General features: G+C 45.6%; 3 protein-coding genes across 4 annotated transcripts; 2 read left to right on the plus strand and 1 right to left on the minus strand.

The window, feature by feature from the left end:
* The first annotated feature begins 227 nt into the window (after positions 1 to 227).
* LOC120679816 (geranylgeranyl transferase type-2 subunit beta 1-like) lies at positions 228 to 6306 on the plus strand. Its single transcript, XM_039961481.1, has 9 exons — positions 228 to 391; positions 474 to 627; positions 761 to 877; positions 1039 to 1105; positions 4824 to 4972; positions 5339 to 5472; positions 5568 to 5666; positions 5766 to 5841; positions 5962 to 6306. The coding sequence occupies exons 1-9, from the start codon at positions 338 to 340 to the stop codon at positions 6054 to 6056; spliced, it is 945 nt and encodes a 314-aa protein (XP_039817415.1). The 5' UTR covers positions 228 to 337; the 3' UTR covers positions 6057 to 6306.
* A 411-nt stretch (positions 6307 to 6717) lies between these two features.
* LOC120679815 (AT-hook motif nuclear-localized protein 10-like) lies at positions 6718 to 10671 on the minus strand. Of its 2 annotated transcripts, none has more exons than XM_039961480.1 (6): positions 10281 to 10557; positions 9293 to 9900; positions 8762 to 8814; positions 7921 to 8052; positions 7553 to 7714; positions 6718 to 7334 (listed from the first exon to the last, which is right to left on the minus strand). In XM_039961480.1, exons 2-6 carry the CDS (start codon positions 9792 to 9794, stop codon positions 7092 to 7094), a joined length of 1092 nt encoding a protein of 363 aa, XP_039817414.1. In that variant the 5' UTR covers positions 9795 to 9900; positions 10281 to 10557; the 3' UTR covers positions 6718 to 7091. The 2 variants fall into 2 exon arrangements, with proteins under 2 accessions (XP_039817414.1, XP_039817412.1); XM_039961478.1 differs by having other exon boundaries at positions 6748 to 7334; positions 10381 to 10671.
* Positions 10672 to 18371: 7700 nt separating this feature from the next.
* On the plus strand, positions 18372 to 20450 carry LOC120680037 (psbP domain-containing protein 3, chloroplastic-like). Its single transcript, XM_039961684.1, has 8 exons — positions 18372 to 18740; positions 18871 to 18936; positions 19106 to 19186; positions 19287 to 19369; positions 19489 to 19564; positions 19663 to 19781; positions 19894 to 19941; positions 20036 to 20450. Exons 1-8 carry the CDS (start codon positions 18473 to 18475, stop codon positions 20060 to 20062), a joined length of 768 nt encoding a protein of 255 aa, XP_039817618.1. The 5' UTR covers positions 18372 to 18472; the 3' UTR covers positions 20063 to 20450.
* The last annotated feature ends 1013 nt before the right edge of the window (positions 20451 to 21463 follow it).

Genomic DNA, 21463 nt, shown 5'->3' on the forward strand with positions numbered 1-21463 from the left:
ATACCCTGATTTGGATTGTGATTAATAATCACGATCCAAATCAGGAGTTTTGTGAAAAATACTCGGATCGATATTTTCAAATACCCTTTTAATTTGGATCACGATTGATCTAAATCAGGGGATTTTGTGAAAATATTTGGATTGATATTTTCAGATATCTCGCTAATTTGGATCGCAATCTGAATATTTGCAGCAAAGAAAGAACCTAGTATTTTTCATATAACCCCTGGACGGATATGAACTTTTGCTGCCGTCGTTCAGGGTTCAGTTCACTTCCGTCCAGAGTTCGAGCAGGGGAAGACGAGGAGCACGACTGCACGAGGCAAGCGAGGCGGCCATGGCGGAGCTCGCCGCCGACCAGCACGTTCGCTACATCGTCACCGTGGAGAAGGTAACGCACCCGTCCATCTCGCCCTCTCGCCCCCGTCTCCTGGATTTCTCCGGCGCTTCCAACGCCCGCCCTTCTCGCGCAGAAAAAGGACTCGTTCGAGTCGCTGGTGATGGAGCACATCCGGCTCAACGGCGCCTACTGGGGCCTGACCACACTCGACCTCCTCCACAAGCTCCACGCCGTCGGCGCCGCCGAGGTCGTTGACTGGATCATGTCCTGCTACCACCCGGAATCTGGTACTCCACCTCTGCCAATCCTCTTTCGACCCCCCCCCCCCCCCCCCCCCCCTCCGGTGAATGGATTGTGTAGAGTAGAGGTAGCTAATTGATTTGTGCGGGTGCTATTCTTTGGATGCGTGTGGCGGTGCAGGTGGATTTGGAGGGAATGTCGGGCACGACCCGCATGTCCTCTACACGCTAAGCGCCGTGCAGGTCCTCTGCCTCTTCGATCGGCTCGATGTCCTTGACATAGACAAGGTTGCTGATTGTATCCTTTTTCCATATCTTGAATTGGTTGACACTGTTGGAGTATCTTTGTAAATTTGAGGTTTCCAATGCCTTAATGAGAAAAGCGAATCCTGCAACCCTAGTTTATTAATCTCACTGAACTTGAAGTCCAGTTTCTTTTCCTTAACTACATTATGTCAGATGTTGCTGGACTGCAAAATGAGGATGGATCATTTTCTGGTGATGTCTGGGGTGAAGTCGACACTAGGTAAAAACCCTTTCAAATGATTGTTTTGAGTTCCCACTTCCGTTTTTTTAGTAAATGACATGCGAAGTACAACGACTTGTATGGGGTGCAACTAGGTCATACTTCTTATAAAGTGCTCAAATAGATCACAGATTATGTTTAAGTGGTGCATTTGAGGTCAAAGTGGACTGCATGGCTGCATCGCCTTGACGTGGCATCCATGTCACCTCCAGCGTGAATGGTTCTTTGCAAATAGGCCCCTTATCTCCAGCCTGTTTGTTTGTTTTTTTTTTTTTGCAAGATGCACGGTTGTTTTCTTTTTTATTTCCATGGTCGCCTGCAAGCTTACAGCCTTTCTATATTAAGGTGAGATATATGAAGTGAGAAAAGCAGGCACATCATTCGTAGCATCAGGTTCCACAAACCATAACTGAAATGAAAAATAGTAAGTGTGTTTATGTCCACCGAAGAAAAACAGAAACCGTTGAAATGTTCATTTTTTCTTAAACGACATCCTCACTGCATAAATAAGACCACTACTTGACATTTTTCTTTTTTGACGCTGCCTTCTTCTTTCTCATTGTTGCCCTTCCCTCCCTTGTTGCTGTCGTCCGAAGAGGTTGCAGACCATCTCTCCTAAGCGTAGCGATGAAAGCACATTCTGGCAATTTTGGAGATGTGGTGGTCCATCTAGATCTTATTGGCTATTGGCAGCCTGACAAAAAGAAATATCACTAAAAGACTATTTATATAGGTACCATGGAAAAGTTCACACATAGCAAGGATAGCTTATTTTCACACCTCACTCATGAATGTCTGCATGACAGAGGTGCTTTGTTGGCTACAGTTAGAAGGTTGAATATTCTAAAATTTAGAGGACAAACAGTTGAAGGTAGATCATTACACAAAAATTACTTGTACACAACAACAATTCTACTCCACTTGAGTGATCATGGAACTGCCTTGTTAGCTAGTACATTGTAAGTTTGAAGGAAGTTTCCTACAATTTTTCTTAACAATTGAAAGTGAGCTCAATAATAACTTGTATTGGATATTGGATAATGATGTTGTACTCCACCTGAGTAATGTCTGGTTCTTCTCCTCCATGTGGAGATTCCCTGGACCTCTTTACTGGTAGTTTCTTACCATTTAGGTCAGCCTTTCTCTTCTTACAGCCTCCACAATATGTGCAATGGATTTGCACTCCATGCTTTGAGATCTTAGTACTGCCCTCTAGTTCTTGTGGCTGCTTCCTCCTAGATTTTTTGGGTCTTCCACCTTTTTCATACAGTGGAGGTTTAAATTCAGCTCCATTCATCTTCTCCCAGTGAACCTTATCCCTCAGTGGCATAATGCTGCTGAACCCATAAGCTTGCTTGAAGGCCTGAATAGTGTAGCATAACGAAATCAGCTTGATCCTTTCATGCCTTAGGCATGAGATAGCATTTTTTTTTTCTCGAACACGCAGGAGAGCTGCATATCATTGTATTAATAGAAGAAGAGAAGTCCTATGGAAACACAGGAATGCTTGTGTCTTCGATGGGATGTCTCCAAATCTGCAGCGGGCTCTCCAGGCCTTCAAGGAAGAATCAATGTTATGGGGGTTCTCTGGGGCTAGGGGCCTTGCAACCTTTGACCCGGGAAGGTTGGTAGAACAAGTGTAGGCTGTTAAGTGTGATGTGGTCAGGTCCTAGTGTCATCCTTTTATGTAACAGTTCAGCCTTCTCTCTGGTCCAAGGAGAGGTGCTGGACCCTGTAATTTGGACCAACCCTTTTTTTCCTCTTAATACAAAAATACGCAGCTCTCCTGTGTGTTCGAGAAAAAAATACATAGACCTGAACACACCCCACACGCACACCCTAGAAAACTTAGGAACTAATCACCTGTCACACCAGGTACAGCAACCAACATAGGAATTCCTGTGAGTTGCCATCTCCTGCAGTCACAAATTTGAGCCTAATGCGAACAATGCACCTTTGTCTCTATCTGTAACTTGGAAAACCCCCATTCCAGCAGGTAAGGCATAGCAAGTATTTGCCCAAACTAAAGTTTTTCTCAAGCCTTTTCTTTATCTTGGGACATATGTCACCAGGCCATTTTTCACTCTCTATCTATGTTCTGAATCAGGGAACTCATCTCCAATAGCTGGTACAAGACCTTTTATAAACATAAGAAAATTAATTAGTGAGCATCACAAGGCAATTTAGAAAAAAGTATGACAATAACTACCTTTTGTCTGTCTGTCATCACAGTCCATGTGGACGTGTTCTGATTTGAAGGTCTTGTTTGAGAGTATTGAGGAACCATTTCCAGCTACTTTTGCTCTCTACCTCAACTACTGCCATCGCTATAGGAAATATGCAGTCATTGGGTCTGTGCCAACAGCAGTCAATATATGCCCTCCAAACTTTGTTTTGATGTGGCAACCATCAAAACATATCAGTGGTCTTCATCCTCTTAAACATCCTCTCTTGCAGCATCTTACGAAACGTACAATGTATGGAAACGACTGTATTGCAGGTTCAAGAAGAATAAGCTACCTGGATTAGACCTCAACTGCTGCCCACAGTCCCATAGCTGTCTATGTTGTCCTATTTCATCCCCGAATGGCTTTCATCACAATTCTTCTGGCTCTACCTAACTTGTGCCTTGATGGAGTAATGTTAAGTTTTCTTTTAACTTTCCTACTAATATTTTCAAGCGTCATCTTATCATCAGCTATGAATTCCTCAATGTACCTTTTGGCAAGATGTTTGGCAGTCACAGCCTTTAGTTCCCATTCCCTATTGCATGTGTGCTTGTTCACATACTTCTTTAACATGAAACATTTAGCTCTACTGTCCTCAGACACAGTCAGCTGCCAGGGGCATCCTTCAGCACAACAAGCTTCAATCCTTGTCTTGTTGTTTCTTCGAGTATTAATGGCAACCCTATTCTTGTTGCTATATTGTTTTATTGCATTACATACTTCCTGGACTGACCCCAATATCATGGCAACACTAAAGTGGGGAGATTCCATGTCTACAGGCTGAAAATTCTTAAATTTAAGCTTAATATTATTATCTTCATCTTCTGAAGATTCAGGTAGATCAAGCCCTTCATCTCCAAAGGAAGCGTCGTCTAAGCTTATGTCTTCCAACACCACACTCTTTCCTTTGCTGGCAGCAATATCATCTTGCACATTAGTATCTACAAATTTCTTAAACAAATCATCATCCCCTTGGTCATTCTCATAGTCACTATCCACGAATTTGGTGTCATCTTCTGTGTCTTCATCACTATCACCAATAGGAAGTGCAGTAGTGTCAAGATGTTGTGTCAACATGGACACTATTCTCAACAGCCTTCTTCTCAACAACCAGTGACTTTTTAGGGCTCACCACAACAGGCAAATGTACCATGGAGGAAACTGCAAGTTCATCCCAGTTAATGTCATCCACGAATCGTTCGTGTATGACATTAACTGGGATGAACTTGCAGTTTCCTCCATGGTGGGCCATGGCCCTAGTGGTCTCTTCACAATCCAACTTGGCCCTTATACATTTTTAGCTCAAAATTGTATAGGATTAGAGTCTGGCCCTTTTAGAGCCGGGCCCTTGAATTATCTAAGTCAAATTTGAAGGCCCTTTACCACCCACCATACAAGTTGTTGCACTGGGCATGTCATTTACTCTTTGTGTTTCCAACATGACAATCCATAGCTAGTAATTCAAACTTATGTTTTTTCTATTTCTGTAGGTTCTCGTATATTGCCCTATGTACCTTATCACTACTGCATCGTTTGCATAAAATTAATATGCAAAAAGCAGTAGATTTTGTTGTTAGCTGTAAGAATTTGGATGGTGGATTTGGAGCTATGCCAGGAGGGGAGTCACATGCTGGGCAAAGTATGTCTTACTTTGACTTAACTGGAAACTCTACTTTGTGGTATTTCTGATTCTGAGCACACCTGTAATTTATCATAAGTGGGCAAAGTATGTGTTTCTGGAGGATGCTTTATCAAAGAATAAGAATGGGAGAACTGGCTATGGAGTTCAGTAGACTATCTTCAAATGAATATTACTATTGTAGCATTAAAACTTCCTCTATTGTTGGTGGCATTTTAATTGACCTGTTGTATCATGACCCTAATGTTAGCTGTCATTGCCTGAAAAATATCTTTTTCCAGATGTTATTATTTTTTATTTCTAAACTCATGTATTTTCTATAAGCTATCGCTTTTATATTACCTGAACCCATACATTTACATGCAGTATTTTGTTGTGTTGGCGCTCTTGCAATCACTGGGTCTCTACACCACATTGATAGAGATCTCCTTGGATGGTGGCTTTGTGAGCGCCAGTGTAAAGACGGAGGACTTAATGGGCGACCTGAGAAACTAGCTGATGTGAGTTTACTTTGTATATCCACGTGGTGCATGTTTTGCATTCATCACTGTACCTTGCCACTATGGATTTAATTTGACTGTTCAAAATTCTCAAGGTTTGTTACTCCTGGTGGGTGCTATCAAGCTTGATCATGATTGATAGAGTGCATTGGATCGACAAGGAAAAGCTTACAAAATTCATACTAAACTGCCAGGTAACTGTTTATTATTCCTATCACTGCTATTTGGATAATCATACGTCCCTTGACTCATAAGTATCAGTTCCAACTCTTCTCATTTGTGCTGATTGTCAGGATAAAGAGACTGGTGGCATTTCAGACAGACCAGATAATGCAGTAGATATCTATCACACATACTTTGGTGTTGCAGGTGCTTATTTTCTTTCCATACTGTGGTATTTTCAGCATATCTAAGGATCTTGTATATGGCACGCGAATGAATTAGAATTATAAACTCTGTGCTTAACCAGTAAACAACTCTTGCGAACAGGACTTTCCTTGATGGAGTACCCTGGAGTGAAGCCTATGGATCCTGCCTATGCGTTGCCATTGGATGTTGTCAATCGGATTTTCTTGAGAAAATAGAACATTATATGTATGAGATTTTCTCCACAGATGATGCTGTCTAATGTGGATGCTCTACAGAATCACTGTAGTTAGGTTTGGAAGGAAAGTAGCTGAGGTGTTGAATCAAATTTTATATGCAGTCAGTAGTACATGTTGGAATATCACTTCAACTTTTTGAGCGTCGACAACTGTTTAACACAACGGCAAACATTGGTTGTTCTTCACTGTCTCCAATTGTGCTTAGTTAATGTTATTCTGGCATTTGCCACTCGCTTTGTTGGATATATCATGAAAGTTTTGTTTTGCTAGTTGATCTGATTCTCTCATGTGCCTGGCGACATCGTGTTCGATGATACATAAAACAGATCTGCCAAATTGGGTCAACGTGCTATGCATACTTCAAAGAAAAAAAACCAGCTATTTGATTTTTTTTCCGGTTTTTACATATGAAAGTAAAGTTATTTTTTAGTAATGTATGAAAGTAAATTGCTGAACCGCCAAGGAAGCCATATTTTTCAACACAAATTGCTGAAACTCGATATGTCCAAACATATTTGGGCAAAAATCCTTGGTTTCAAATGTTGTCAAGAGCAAAGATAGATATGTCCAAACATATTTGGGCAAAATCCTTGGTTTCAAATGTTGTCAAGAGCAAAGATAGTTAAGCGCAAACACCAAATTCATAGAAGAATCTTCCAGCCCAAATCAATTTGAATTGGAAGAACATAGGACTTAATAACATTTGATTGAATATAGGACTAAATAAACATTTGATAACACTGCCAAGGATCACATAGACAAAGCTCAGTACATCATCTCTAGATGACAACAGACAGCTACCTAGCACATGAATTCAGGGTGAAAACCTACAATAGAGCTACAAACTTCTTGCTACAGTACTCTCACTACTCAAGCAGTCAAGCTCCGAATTGCACTACATATAAGCTTGTCAGAGAACGAGCACTATTGAAGCGCAAATTGCTGCTCCCTCCTGGAAGGCAGTTCACCAATCGTAGACCTGAGCCTGCCTGAATTTGGTCGAGGATGCAGAGCTCATTTCCAGGGCATGCTGGACATGATTGGTGGTTGATTAGTGTTGCTAGCAGCCATGCCTTGATGCAGTGGTGGTGGACTTCCAGGCCCACCAGATGATTCACTCAATGTGCCTCTTGAAGGGGGGCTGTTGGGTCGCATAGAGGTGGTCGGGGCGACCTTCAGTGGTGCTGATGCAGGGTCTGAAGGAGCATGCTGTTTTGGCGCCTTTTTGCCTTCAGAACTGAAGCTTCCCAATACTATCTGCAGATAACACATGCAATACTGTTAATTAGTATCATTTTTTTGAGTGTACAACAGACAATTAAGTAAGCCGGTAGAAATTATGCAGTAAGTTCGAACTTCTCATAGGATATCAACCCCAATTTGAGACACTTCATTTGTAAACCGGAGATAAAGTAAGAAGATTTCAATGATGATGTATTGTTTCCAATAACAACTGCAAGGGAGAAAAACAATACCTGAATTGGTGAAGCTGCTATGAGAAGTCCTGCAACTCCACCACCCAAGAGACGACCATCAGGACCCGCCAGTGACACACTCAGCCCTCCTGTTCGACTATGCTGGCCTCCATTCTCTATCAGGAGGAATGACCCTGACAGTGATAGTAACTCAAATCGACCCTATGTAAAAAAAAAAAGAATTATTAGCATTTGTAATTAAAATCTTCTACACTGCACAGTGACAATGCATATGTAAGTAGATAGGAAGTTTACACATCTCATGATCCAATTATAATATATGGAAATTTAACAAATAAGAGCTTAGGAAAATACTCCTATTTTACACAAAAGTATCTCTATTAGCTTCCGCTGGCTATAGAACAAACCTCGTATGTTACAGTTCCACCTGAAGTAGCAGTCTGGCGAAGCGTTACATTTGATATGGCACCATTTGCTGAAAGAACGCAAACCGCACGTGTTCCATGCTGAGAAAATGACATAATCTTCGATGAAACGTCCTAAAAGGAAGAGTGGAGGTATTGATTCGTTAAATTCCAGAAAAACTCTCTTGATAAATGATCCTGGAACCTTGAGCTTTGCTTTAATGAACAGACAGAAGTTCAGAACTTAACACCTTCACTTTCCTAAATAAAGATGCTATGCAAGTACCATTAATTATCAAAGCTACAGCAACATAAATTATTTGACATCAAAGACCATATAAAGGAAGGATATCAGCATGAAGGTAGAATGGCAGTGCCATAAAGCAGGTAAGCAGAGACAGTCATATGCACAAGCCAGAATTAGGAGGGCAAAACTTGGAAATGTTCCAGATTATCAAGAGGAGATAAAATAATCATTTACCACTTACCACAGTAGGAAATGCCAAAATGACAGTTTATGTAAACTCCTAATTGTCATCAGCACCACATGGTAGAAGGAATACATCTAAACATAATGTGATAGCTTAGCTCTACTTAGTGCTACAAGTTACATGTCTAGATGAACAATTTGGCAATTCAACTTATTATAAATGACAAACGATACTTCCTGTTTTTTCCTTTTGCAAAAAGGCTGCACATTGGGAACATTGTATATAGAAAAGTAGTGACAAGAAAGGAAAGACTGAGATAAAGTGAGCATGTGTAAAGAATCCAGAAAAAATGTACGAGAACATATTCTGAGAATTAAACAAGAATAAACAATTGACAAATTCAAATGCAATACCTCCCCAGGTTGAACTGTAATAACATGAGGAGTAAATCCAACTCCTGATGACCCTGCAAGATGAATTTATATAAGGGCTAGTTCGTTAATCAACAAGCAAAAAGGGAGTCAATGTATTACTGTATTTTTATCTTAGCATAATTTAGAATAAACAGCACGTGTATTTCCCAATTCAGCAGAGAAATAACCAAATGTTGCAACATTCTTAAATGTACACCAAAATAGTTGAAAAGAAATAAGGTCATCAAGAATTTATAGCTTTGTGTAGTGAATTGATAAAAGCCAGTAAGGTAATTCTCGTAGTACATCCTCCATTTGTAACTCTTACTATGAAGCACATCCAACCTCTAAAGCAACACAGTCACAGCACATGAACCAGTTCGAAGACAATTTTATTCTGATATTACATTCTATGACGAAACTATACATAAGGAAAATGTGAACAGATTTTTCATCAGTGCCTACTAATCTTGAGCGTGAAAACGTACCAAAACATTAAGAAAAACAAAATGATAGAAGTAGAAATTTTACCAAGAGCATCCATGCGCGGCTTGTTGGTAGAACCCTTGGGTCGGCCCCGCTTCTTCATTCCGTACGGCGACACCCCTGGCACAGAGTTCGCCGGATTTGGCCCCACCAGTGAGAAAGGCCCGGAAGAACCCTGCCCCATCGCCGACGACCCTGTAGCCGACGATGCAGGCACCAATGCCAGCGACATGGACCCATCGGGTCCATACTTCCTTGGCCGCCCGCGCTTCTTCTTGGCCACTGGCTCACTTATGCCCGGTGACGCCATGGCGCCATTGCCTCCAGTGACCGCCGCAGTGGACATGCTAGGCCCGTGGACCGCAACCTGCGGCTGATAAGACGGCGGCGCTGCCGAGGTTACCGGGGCGAAGACAGGGGTGCCGTCTGCGGTGTGCGCCATGCGCACGCTCTGCATGGCTGCGGACGCCGGCGGCGCTGGCGGGCTCTTGGGCATGCCAAACAGATCCCTGCCCGCCATCAGCCCTTGCTCGGACCTCACCTCCATGGCGGAGAAGCACTCGTTTCTTGGACTAGAACTGATAGCTGCAATCTTTAATCAGCGGCGCGAGCTCACGAGCGCTCAACTGAGGTCAGGACTACGGATTGTGAACCTGTAAAAAACCCATAAAACCCTTTCAGTGGTCAAGTACAAGATCTTTCTCGCGACGAACACGCAGTTTTACCACAGAAGCAAATTTCTCGAAGAAAAGGAAGATGAAAATAGGTAGAAATGGAAACAAAAATAAATTACTGGAAAAAATGGGAGATAAAAATAGGCGAAGGAAATGGTAAAATGTCCAAGAAAAGGTAGGTTTAAGCGCCAAATTTGGGTCAGGATTTAGCCAACAAAGCACAGAAGCTGCAGATCCTCATTTTTGCCCGGATTTCGCAGGCGAAAAACCCAACAAATCACCGGAATTTCGGACCCGGCAGTTGCAAAAGAACAAAAATATCTGAGCTGAAAAGAGATTAGGAAAAAACAAGAAGCTACCACAGTTCCAGACTGGAAGCTCATGAGGTAGGAGAAGACATCACAGGGTCACACTAGCACCACCCAGGGAGATGAACAGATTAGGGAGATTTCAGCTAACCTAGCACGCATGGTTTCTCGCTAATAGCCTCCAATTTATCTCTCCTTTTTCCTCCTTTCTTGACCTCTCTAGTTCACACGGGCTCCTTCGTTTTCGCAATTAACAAAAATCTTTTTTTTCGTGAGAAAAGGAAAATAGGCGGCCGGTAAGTAAAGCACGCCGAAATTGCCTCGGGATAATTTATATAATTGCTGTAGCAGATAAGAAGGGGAATCGGAGTAGATGGATCACGGATGCGCCGGTCTACCCCATTTGACCCCAGCACTTGTGCAATTTACTTTGAGATCCCCCTCAAGCTCAAGTGATTTTCTGTGCATTTTATGCCTGTTTCGTTTACACTGGGCCCTGAACCACAGCTATTTCACCAATCATTTTCTCTGCAAGCAGCCAACTGGGATGCAAAGCCTAGAGGATGATGTTGCCTTTGGACTAATTGCTGCAAAATCTTGCAGCTTGTTGTCTCCTCGATTGTGAAATGAGCAATTTATATAGAGTTTTAAATTTTTCCAGTGGCTTATTTAGTAGTTCGTCCATGAGAACAGGTGTGTTAAAACTTGCACTTATTCTTATGCTGAATTTTTAGTATAGAAAATACAGTGTTTTGATGAAGAAGAATACTTCACAGTAGTTCTAACTTTTTTTACAACCAGAATATACTGTTGCACTATGCCCATGAACTAAACTTTTGCTATATGCGTGGTCGTACAACAGTTGGATGGTGGGGTAAGGGGTGCTCATTTTCCCCTTCTTCTACCCCTCTTCTTTTTTTTTCTTCCTCCTTTTCTTCAATCTCTTCTTCATCTTCATCTATGGTTAAAAAAATTATTAGGGGGCTTTGGGGGGATCATAGGATTTGTGTGTTCGGACCTTAACACTTTTGTGTTATTTACCTTGTTGTTAACCGTGTGTGGTTGTTTCTCTTTCTTGTTTCCTTGGCTTTAGTGCTTAGATGCTCCTTGTTACTTTAGCCAACAACTAATTCCAAATTGCAATGCCGTCAAATAAGCATGACTACATGAGGCCATTTGGCCAGCATTTGTGTTCAAATCGATTAAGTCAAGAAAATGGAGGCTTGGTCCGAGTTTGATAGCTCTGTCCACATAGAATAACTTGGGGGCATCAATCCGAAAGGATGCATTATTGGTTTATTGGCGACGGTTTGTGTCACGGCATACTAGCTTGGATTGTCAATTTGGCAATCCATTTGAGATTCCTCCGTGAAAAAGATCTGTGAGGAGACAAGTGAAAAGATACACTCCATTTTGTCCCCTTGAAATGCCAAAACGAACAAAAAAAAAGATTGGAGAACAAATGACATGATCCAAGTAACCTCATAGCCCCTACATCTAATAAAAGTACAAATCCCTAAAATTCTTAGATTCGGAAAAAAGATTCTCATGTAGTAGAGGTCGAACTCATAGGAAAAGGCATTAAATATGTTTATACACAAAAAAGTGACACCCCCCCCCCCCCCAAAAAAAGTAAAATAAATAAAATAAAAGGACCATAAAAACCCGGAAGACGAAGGACAAAAAAGAAAAAAATACAGAGAGCTATTGCTAGCAAATTCCTACGTGAACAACGAACCCATTAATTCAACATGATCCATAAGGAGACAGGAACATGTCCAAACAGGGACACGTCGGCCAGGAACATGCTCCCTGCTTTGCTCACGACGACGCAGAGAAGAGCCGATCAACAGGTGTATCAGGGAAAACAATTTGATACCTGCAATCCTGCATGCCTCCAAATTTCCTGACGGGGCACGCCATTTATTCTACGCATATCCTGTCGCCCCCGACTTTTTCAGCGTGACACTATTCTATGAGCTAATCCAAGTGGTTTGCCGAGCTGCCTGCCTGTCCATCGAACAAGCTTATCCCAAACTGACAAAAAAATAATTTAAAATAAAAAAGATTAAGCAAAAGAAAAAAAGATAGGGGGAGCTGTTGGCGGGTAGAAATGGCGGCCAGCGACTTCCCGCCACATCGCTCTCTGCTCTGGAATCTTTCGCTGTTCCTGAGCAACCGGCTCATTGACGCACGCGCCGCGCTGCTGGTGTTTCAGGGTTCAGAGAACTGGGCTGCTACAGTGCTACTCTGTTAGTGGGGGGAGGTGCAGAGCACATAGATTTTGATTTTTCATCGCGGGTTCAGACATGCAGACGAATCTTTTGAAATATTTGCAGGTGTGAATTCGAATTCGGTAGGCTCCCCTTAAGCATGGTGGCTCTACTGATGTAGACCATGGAGTCAACAGTGAACAGTCAAGTCCTTGGTCGTAGCCATGCTAATTGCTCGGTCAGAAGATGAGCAACTACGGCCTATCAAGTATCAATCAGAGTTTTTTTCTGTCAGGAAGGACAGGAATTCTCGGGAGAGTATGTATGATGAATCTGAACCCGAAGTCGGCGTGGGACCGTTTTAGATTAGTAGGTAGGGAGAAAAAACATGTCCTCTTTTCAATAAAAAAAAGAAAAACATGTCATACGAATGATTAGTCCGGATTGCAGGTGTATATAAATTTGCATTTGTATGTCAAGAAAGTAGCATCAACTTTTCAACCAAGTTTAGAATGATAGGATCTGAAGACGAATTGGTGGCAGGAAGAACACATGTGATGCGTGCTGTTGTTGACTGTGCAGGTATCTCTCTTTTCTCAAAGGAACATGGCTTTGGTGATCCTGCATTCCTGATCCTAGATAATTTCTGACAAAACAAAAAAAAATGTGTACCAAAGGTGAGGAAAACAGCAATCCGGCAGGTATTTGAAAAGAAGAAAAGGCAAAACAAGTGTCAAAAGTAGTCTTGGCAGATCATAATTGAGGAAAAATAAAACTAAAAGAATGATTATTGACTAAAGGGTTCGTCGAAAAAAATTATTGACTAAAGGAAAAGAGAAGGGAGGAGAACCACACCTGTGCCCCATTGGAATGATCAAATCGGCTTCACCTTTCACACAAGACGGCGAAGCTCTTCTTCTTCTTCACCGGTGTGGACGTCGCCGATGGTCTTTCATCGAGCTCAGATGCGTCGATCCGAGCTTCGGCGCACTGTCTCTTGCGGCACTTCCATAGGTTGGGGCCTCCTCATCGATTGGGAAGGAGTCTTCTCTCGCTTTCTTTTGCGCTCTCTGCTTCAGGCCTACAAGGCGGCGGCGGAAGATCGGAGCTGCGGGAGACGAGGCGGAGAAGAAGAACAGGGCCCCTTGTGGACCTGGTTGTAATTTCTTATATTTGCGGGGTCTTTTTGTAAGTTGGGATGTAATATCTTGTTAATATAATACAACCTGTTTCCAAAAAAAAAAGTCATTCTAACAACATAGCCTTGGACCCATGTGACCTGACAATCCATAGCCTCGTAGCCTCTCCTCACCTTACAAAGTTCAGTGCACGAAGGAACGGCCATTTTGGCAAAGAATTGATAGCTCATCTCTGAAAGCCGCCCCAACCGTTTCTACCTATAGAATTTACTGCGCTCATTTTTTAAAAAAAAAATGCATTTTGAGTCGATTTCTGAAAGGCGCAATAACTAAGCAACTAAAAAGGCTTGATGTCATTCTTTTGAGTAAATCTGAAGAATAAAACCTTGTGATGAATTTCCGTATATTTTACCGGAAAATAATAATATTCTATTTGGAAATTAGTAAACTCATTTCTAATTTTGGGCCTAACCATGTTGGGCTAGGCCGTAATGGAGGCTTCCATCCCGGCTGCCATCCCACTTTAAGCCCACTCCAGCGTTCAGTCCGTACGAAGGCGCCAACCCATTTTGTAACTACTAGGCCCAGCGGTGAACCCGGCCTCTCATCTCAACAAAACACCTGGTGACCTGAAAAAAAAAACATCTGGTCACTGATTAGAGTCATTAGACGATGCTTGAGGGGCATTAACTGTTCTTACGCGAGAGGGAATTACTAACCTTGAGCAGAATCAAAGTACCCTGTCTATATGACAGATCGATAAAAGTGATCAAGCCATCAAGGCTTGTCCCGGTGCCGTTGCCTCCAGAAGCTGCCGTTCCATTGGCGCGCGAGGGAAAAAAAAAATTTGCCGCGGTGCCGGCCCGGCGCTGCTTGCGGCGGCGGAGTAGCTTTCCATTAGCTTGTCAGCCAATTAGCCAGCAATACTGTTCTTTTATACTAAATCAGTACTAGTCATCAGTAGTGTTCTCTCATAACAAATCAGCACTAGCCATTAGCCACAGCCAAACGAACATTGCCGCCGGCCAACGTGGCAGAGACCCATCGTCCTTGCCGCGACATCATCTGTTCCTGCATTCTGCGACCTGTACCTGCATGTTGAACAGAGACACGCGAGGTCGGCGGCACAGACGGCGAGAGGAAGAGCAGGGACGGAGGCTAGCGGTGGTCAGACGGACGCGACTCTCTCCGGCGAGGCCACGGGGTTGAGTGGCGCGGATGAGCCGACGTCTCTGTCTCTCTAGGCGGGGCTTTGGTCGTCGGTGCGCCATGCCGGCCGTCCCATCCCGCCGCGCCCCGCCCAGCACCCGTCGCGGTCGGCCCCTTCGCCTCCTGCCACACAGTTCTGACCACCACCACCAGGCTAGGCGCACCAGCGTGGCGGCGGCTTGGTGCCTAGGTGCAAGATGGCGAGGCTCTGAGGTGCTCCGTGCTCGTGACGAAGGGGCTGGAAGCTAGGGAAGGTCTGCCGCCTGAGTTCGGCGGCGCACCGTGGCTCAGGGCACGGACCGTGTTTCAGATACCGACCGAGTGGACGGTAGTTGAAATACCGTCCGCCCCCTAGGCACTTACCAGCCGTCCAATCAGGCTTCTGCGACCCAGACCACCGCATCGCGGGAGGGTCTCCTCTTCCTCGTCAGGCGGGCGGTAGCCAGAGGCTGTGCTGAGGACTTGCCCGCTTCGGTGGCGACGGTGGCCGGTCATGGCGCGAGCACGACCGGAAGTGTTCGTGGAAGTTCCGCAGCCGCCGGCCTTCCGGCGAGGGTTTCGTCCTGGTGGCGCGCGTACTGGATGCGCCGCTTGGACAGGAGGCAAGCCTCGAGAAGAGCGGGCATCGGTGCGCCTAGCGAGACCTCAGGTACCGATCATCGCGCCGCGCCTGCCGGTCAGGGCGTGCCGTGGGGACGAGCGCGGCGATGACACATTGGGTTGTCCCAGCCGAACCAATCGCTTGCACGCGGGCATTCGCCGTCCACTCCGTCCAACTCTCGGGGGCATAGCCTCAGACCGTTGATGGAGGGCGTGATCCGCTGCGCGGCGGCTGTAGCGGCCGGAGGCTATGGCTATGGCGGCCCGCCACCTCGGAAGAAGGTCGGCCACGTGTGAGTGTGACGTGTCAGCATAGTATAACTGACTGTCTGACCAGAATTTTTTTAAGAAAAGACCAGAGCTTTAGGGTTTGTTTAGATCACTTTGTATTTTGCATTTTTATGTTTTTGGAAAGAAATCTTCAATATTTAAAGTATTAAATATAGACTAATCACAAAACTAATTACAGATCTCGTCTGTAAACTACGAGACGAATCTAATGAGCCTAATTAATCCATCATTAGAGCATGTTTACTGTAGCATTAGTGTAGCAATTTAGTGTCTAATCACGTCATAATTAGGCTCATTAGATTCGTCTCGCGATTTACAGTCCATTTGTGTAATGCGATTTATTTTTTGACTACATTTAATACAACATGCAATCGATTTGTAAAAATTTTACATTTTGCGTTTTGAGATCTGAACAAGGCCTTAAGATACAAAACATTTCAGCTGCAATGATCTCTTGAAAAGCGCCCAAACTGTTTAATTTCTTCCAAATTCCAGTGTTGTTTGCTTCACCGAATCAGAAATTACTGGTACGGACTTGGTGAGCAGTAAAGACACCCGCAATGGTTATAGAGACCGGCTCTCTACATAATTATCCACGTCAACAATAGAGAGCAATATATATAGATCACCCACCCAACGGAGTATCTATAACACGCACATCAAAATCTTGTGAACCCCACGCATCAGAATTTTTTTAATCATCTGCTTCTCTCTCGTTTTCTCATCTAACCTCTCTGTCTCTCCCCAATCTCTGGAAGCAGCTAATCTTAAAAAAAATATCTCGAAGCAGCCGGCTGCAAGGTCCGAAGGCGGCGAGCTCCGGCCACAGCGCTCATCCCCTCGCATGTCTAGGTAGCAGCAAGCTCAGTAGGCGGCCGCACCGCTCCCCTAGCTCGCTCCTCCGCGCCCCCAACACCGGCGAGCGCCGGACTGCCAGTGGCAGCAGCCGCATCCCGCCGCGCTCGTGCCGGTGGCCTCGCGCACTTCCCGCGCTAGCGGCCACGGCGGCCTCTTGCGCCGCTCGAACCAGCGGCCATGCCGGCCTCGCGTGCCCCCTGTACGCGGCCACGCCAGCGACCTCTCGTGCTGTCCGCACCGGCAGGCCATGCTGGCCTCGTGCGGCACCAGCGGCGGGAGAGCTCCGTGGCGGCGCTAGCGGCGGAAGAGCTCGGCGCGGCATGGCCGAGTTCCAACAACGCGGGAACCGCCGGCGGCGAGGGAGCTCCATGCGGTGCGGCCGAGTTCCGGCCTTGCTCGTGGTTCATCCCATGGAATACAAAATCGCTCGATAATCGCGATTATCGGTGAAATTTACCGTTACCGATGTTGACTGATAAACGTTATCAATTGATTTTTCGATGGATTTCAATCCAAATTTCAAAAATTCAAAAAAATTTATAACTAGTGTGGAAAAAATTCTATAAAAAACTAGAGCCTCTCTATAGTCTAGAATGATGTTACATATTAAAAACAACCACCGTTTGCTTAGACAAAAAAATGTTTCCAATACTAAAGCCTGATAATTGATGCAAATCCATCGATAATCAATGCAAATCAGTTGATATTCAACAATTTTGGTTGATTTTTCCTTTCACCAACTTGACCAAATATGCATGGAGTATTTACTATATTGTTGTATATTATGCTACAAATGGATGGTTATACTGATAATTTGCAATGTAGACTAGTGTTAAATATTAGTGGTGGGAAGAAAGACTTCAATGTTGACTTGTTGTTAAATCGGTTAGGATACAATAGGCTTCAATGTTGACTATAATATGTATGCTTATACTAAAAAAAACTATGTCTAAATGTCTAATTGGTTTACATAATTATTATATAAAAAAGTGTCATTTATGAAAAATGGATGTTTTAAGTGTCTTTCTGTATGAATTATGGATGTGGTCATATGAGTCTGTTACCAATTTGCATAAAACTTGTGTCAATTTATGCTAATATGGACAATGTGGTTTGTATGGACTATGTACTTTTTTGTATTTATGTGCAATTTCATTTGGTGTATGTTTATTTGTGTGGTTTGCATAATTATACATAACATGGATATATGTAATATGTATCTATAGTTTATTCAATTTATGTCCAAAATATATGTACATGTTTATTTCTAATGCAATTCTATTGTAAGCTACGTATGTATGTATAATTTACCTTATAAAATACCATACATAACAAACCAAATAAAAATACTATAAAAATTTCTATTTTTCATCTGCTAAATACATTTCTCAGCCGAATTTTTGATAAATCGACCGATTTGCATCGATTATCAATGATAAATCATTGATTATCGATATTTGAATTTGATCTTCCTTATCAGTCGATTTTAGCGATATTTCACCGATTTTCAATCGATTATCGATACCGGAGGACACTGATAAACCATGTATCAGTGATAACGTAAACCCTGGTTCATCCTGTCAAGAGCCGGAGCAAAGAGAGTGTTCATCCTGTCAAGAGCCGGAGCAAAGAGTGGTTCATCCTATCGGGAGCTAGCTAGAGAAGGTCACATGCTGTAGGCCCAACTTCGCATGGAAACATGCTGTAGGCCCCACTTCCCATCGTCTCTACCGTCGCCATCACGAATTCACGACCCGAGGCTGCGCTTCTGGTCCACTCCCGTTCGCCTGGCCACTGGCCGGCCGACCTCGCCGACCACAAGTACCCGGCGGCCCGTCGCCATACATACGGCGGCCGAAACAAAATATCCCAGGAAACAGCGCGCGAACCACCACCAATCTTGTACCCGAGGACGCGCGCCGTGCGCCACGCCATGGCCGCCGTCACCAGCAGCACCGCTTCCCTCTGCCCGGCCGCCGGCCTCCCTTCCTCCTCGTCGTCGTTCAGGCGCAAGTCCAGCAGCAACCACGGGAGGAGGCCCCAGGCGGCAACAGCATGCCACTGCCGCCCTGCTCGGTACACAACTCTGCTGGAAGGAGGGGTGGCCCGGAGGGAGGCCCTGTTCGGCATCCTCCTCTCCGCCTTGGCGGCGCCGGCGCTCGCTCCTGCGGGTGCTCCGGCGGCGGCCGCCGAGGGCACCGGTACGGCACGGCAGGCTCTATGCTCTTGCGGTCTTGCCCCCCGCCTGCGGTCTGCAAATGCGTTCTTGTTCATTCAGTGCATTCCGGCGAAACGATGCTTGTTTCTTCAGTCTTGTCCTCCGCTGATCAGAGTTGCAGGAGGGCTTCACCACGTACGAGGATGAGGCCAACAAGTTCAGCATTGCGGTTCCACAAGGTGATTCTTCTTCTTCTTCTTCTTCTTCTTCAGATTTTGTACAAGGAACGGACATGCATGCTAAAAATCAGGCGGTCCCTGAAGAACAAGAAAAAAAAAAGCAGCGCCAGCAGGCAGAATCAGGTGGCAAAACAGTTGGATTGATCCTGCGATTGTCGTCGTCGTGCAGGATGGCTGATTGGCGCGGGCGAGTCCAGCGGCATCAAGTCCGTCACGGCGTTCTACCCCGAGCAGGCCGCCGACTCCAACGGTACGCCTCCTCCTTCTCCCACCTTGTGCCGCGGCCGGGTAGCCAAGGTGCCGCTGTGAGTGAGCTCACGAGCTCCTGCTCTGCCGTGCCACTCTCCCAGTCAGCGTCGCCATCACCGGGATCGGGCCGGACTTCACCAGCCTCAAGTCCTTCGGCGACGTCGACGCCTTCGCCGAGGGCCTGGTACGTACGCGCTCGGCGGCCGAGCCTGCTCAAGCCTGAAGCCCTGAACACAGCTGGATGCTTTCGCTACCGAGTCGTGCTCTGAATCCTGATGGGCGTCCGCGTGCGTTGGTGAGCAGGTGAACGGCCTGGACAGGAGCTGGCAGAGGCCGCCGGGGCTCGCCGCGAAGCTCATCGATTCCAGGGCGGCAAACGGTTAGTAGCTCAGGCAGCCCATCGCCCTCGTCCAGAGTTGAGAGACGCGTGCTCCCCTGAACTTGCCAGCCTGACCGCGCACGGCACGCTGGCTGCAGGCCTGTACTACGTGGAGTACACGCTGCAGAACCCCGGCGAGCGGCGGCGGCACATCCTCTCGGCCATCGGGATGGCGTCCAACGGATGGTACAACCGCCTCTACACGGTGACAGGCCAGGTGAGCAGCGCCCACTGCGGCAACACCTGCTCGGCTCGGCCGAGCGCTCTCGTTCCGTAGCTGAAATCACACGCGAAGCCTGGTAGTCATCCCGGTGTTTGTGTTCTCGCAGTACATCGACGACGAGGAGTCGGAGAAGTACAGGCCCCAGATAGAGAAGGTGAGCTCCGGCACCACCAATTCTGCATCTCTGCCCTGTTTCTGCCATTGATGATGCCCTGTTTGTGTTCTGTTTTCTTGGCCCCGTTTCGCAGGCGGTTCGATCGTTCAGGTTGACATGAGTGGTCTTGGCTTCGCTCTGTGTAGTATTCAGAGATGCACGGTATGCAGGGAAGAGATCAAGAGGTGGTGGATGGATTGATGGAAACCCAAGTTCAGGAACGAAACTCTTACGCTTGTAAATCGACCAACATTCAGCTTTCATGTCTTAGATAAATGCGGCGTTCCTTGGGAGCTTCGAATCATCGAATGCGACACTCATTTCTCAAAAACGTGTAACAAATGAGTGATCATGTTTTCCCAGAGGTGTAACAAGTCTTTTTTTTCACCCTGAAAAAACTACTTTTTTCATTTTCTCTCTCTCCCTCCCCCCTCTCTCTCTGGGGTCTCTGTTGTTGTGCTTTTTTTTAGAACACCGGGTTTATATTCATAAATATTTTTTGGTGGTTACATCCAGATTCTTACAACACCCTCGAAAGAAAATAAAGTTACAACCCAGTCCTTATAAGTTCCTCCCGGTTCCCCTCGCCGCCGACGATCGGAGCATATCGCTTGAAGCCGACCTCCTCCCCGATGAAGAAGCAAAGAGTTTTGATGCCATCTTGAGTAGCAGATCGAGACCAACCTGCTTTGAACCCGCTGAACAACCCGGCTGAAGAAAAAGATGACACAAGGCCATCACCTCGCCGGATTGTGAGGAATCTGACGCCGCATGAAACGCCATACACCCCAACACACCGGATGACGAATCACCCCGGAGGGTAGCAGAACCACCAAAAAAGGTGGGAAACAGAACCCAACCCGGCATCTCGACTAGTTGGTAGACAAACCTAGTGCCTCCGTCGCCAGCCGAGGCAGTGAATCCGCCAGGGATAATGAAGAGGCTCGATCTGGGTCCATCCTCTTCACATTGACGACGTCGCCCGCTGGAACCGCTGCACAGGTTGACAAACCTCCGATCTGCACCATTATTGAAGCCACCGGAGCTACTACGGGGGAGACTAACCTCCATGAACCGCCGCCGAAGAACACGCCGTCGGTGATGCCAACACAGACGTCAGCATCACCTTCGATGCGGACATCGATGCCATCACGGAGGAGCAAAAGAACCGGTGCGCATCTCACCGCCGCCACCGGGAAGACCTAACCTCCTAATAAGCTAAACTATATAGAAGAGAACACAGATCCGCCGCCGATTCGCCCCAATCCTCCCTCCTCTGACGCCACCGAGAGCATCAGAGGCGAGGAATGGTCGAATCGGCGGAGGAGACGAGAAATCGCCTAGTCTCGCCGCTGGAAGCTGCAGGAAGGGGAAAGAAAACTCGCGAAGAGCAGTAGAGCACCCCTCTTTGTTGTTGTGCTGGGGAGTGGGCCTTTGCACCTTCCCACAGCCCATAGGCTCCACCATCGTTACGAACTTGAGTTGCAGCTTCGCCTGCTCTTCAGTTCGGCCCATAACTCGT

Source organism: Panicum virgatum, chromosome 6N (assembly GCF_016808335.1).
Source record: "Panicum virgatum strain AP13 chromosome 6N, P.virgatum_v5, whole genome shotgun sequence".
Taxonomy (NCBI): Eukaryota; Viridiplantae; Streptophyta; class Magnoliopsida; order Poales; family Poaceae; genus Panicum; species Panicum virgatum.

What these genes read in the sequence shown, in the direction of transcription:
- LOC120679815 (XM_039961480.1), bottom strand. Translation starts at nt 9,794, where the DNA reads ATGGAGGTGAGGTCCGAGCAAGGGCTGATGGCGGGCAGGGATCTGTTT. An exon ending in TTACAGTTCAACCTGGGGAG is followed by an intron (nt 8,053 to 8,761) that starts GTATTGCATTTG and finishes TCTTCCTTTTAG; the next exon opens with GACGTTTCATCGAAGATTAT. An exon ending in GTGGAACTGTAACATACGAG is followed by an intron (nt 7,715 to 7,920) that starts GTTTGTTCTATA and finishes TTTTTTACATAG; the next exon opens with GGTCGATTTGAGTTACTATC.
- LOC120680037 (XM_039961684.1), top strand. Translation starts at nt 18,473, where the DNA reads ATGGCCGCCGTCACCAGCAGCACCGCTTCCCTCTGCCCGGCCGCCGGC. An exon ending in GGCGGCCGCCGAGGGCACCG is followed by an intron (nt 18,741 to 18,870) that starts GTACGGCACGGC and finishes TCCGCTGATCAG; the next exon opens with AGTTGCAGGAGGGCTTCACC. An exon ending in CGATTCCAGGGCGGCAAACG is followed by an intron (nt 19,565 to 19,662) that starts GTTAGTAGCTCA and finishes CGCTGGCTGCAG; the next exon opens with GCCTGTACTACGTGGAGTAC.
- LOC120679816 (XM_039961481.1), top strand. Translation starts at nt 338, where the DNA reads ATGGCGGAGCTCGCCGCCGACCAGCACGTTCGCTACATCGTCACCGTG. An exon ending in TGGGGTGAAGTCGACACTAG is followed by an intron (nt 1,106 to 4,823) that starts GTAAAAACCCTT and finishes CTATTTCTGTAG; the next exon opens with GTTCTCGTATATTGCCCTAT. An exon ending in CACATACTTTGGTGTTGCAG is followed by an intron (nt 5,842 to 5,961) that starts GTGCTTATTTTC and finishes TCTTGCGAACAG; the next exon opens with GACTTTCCTTGATGGAGTAC.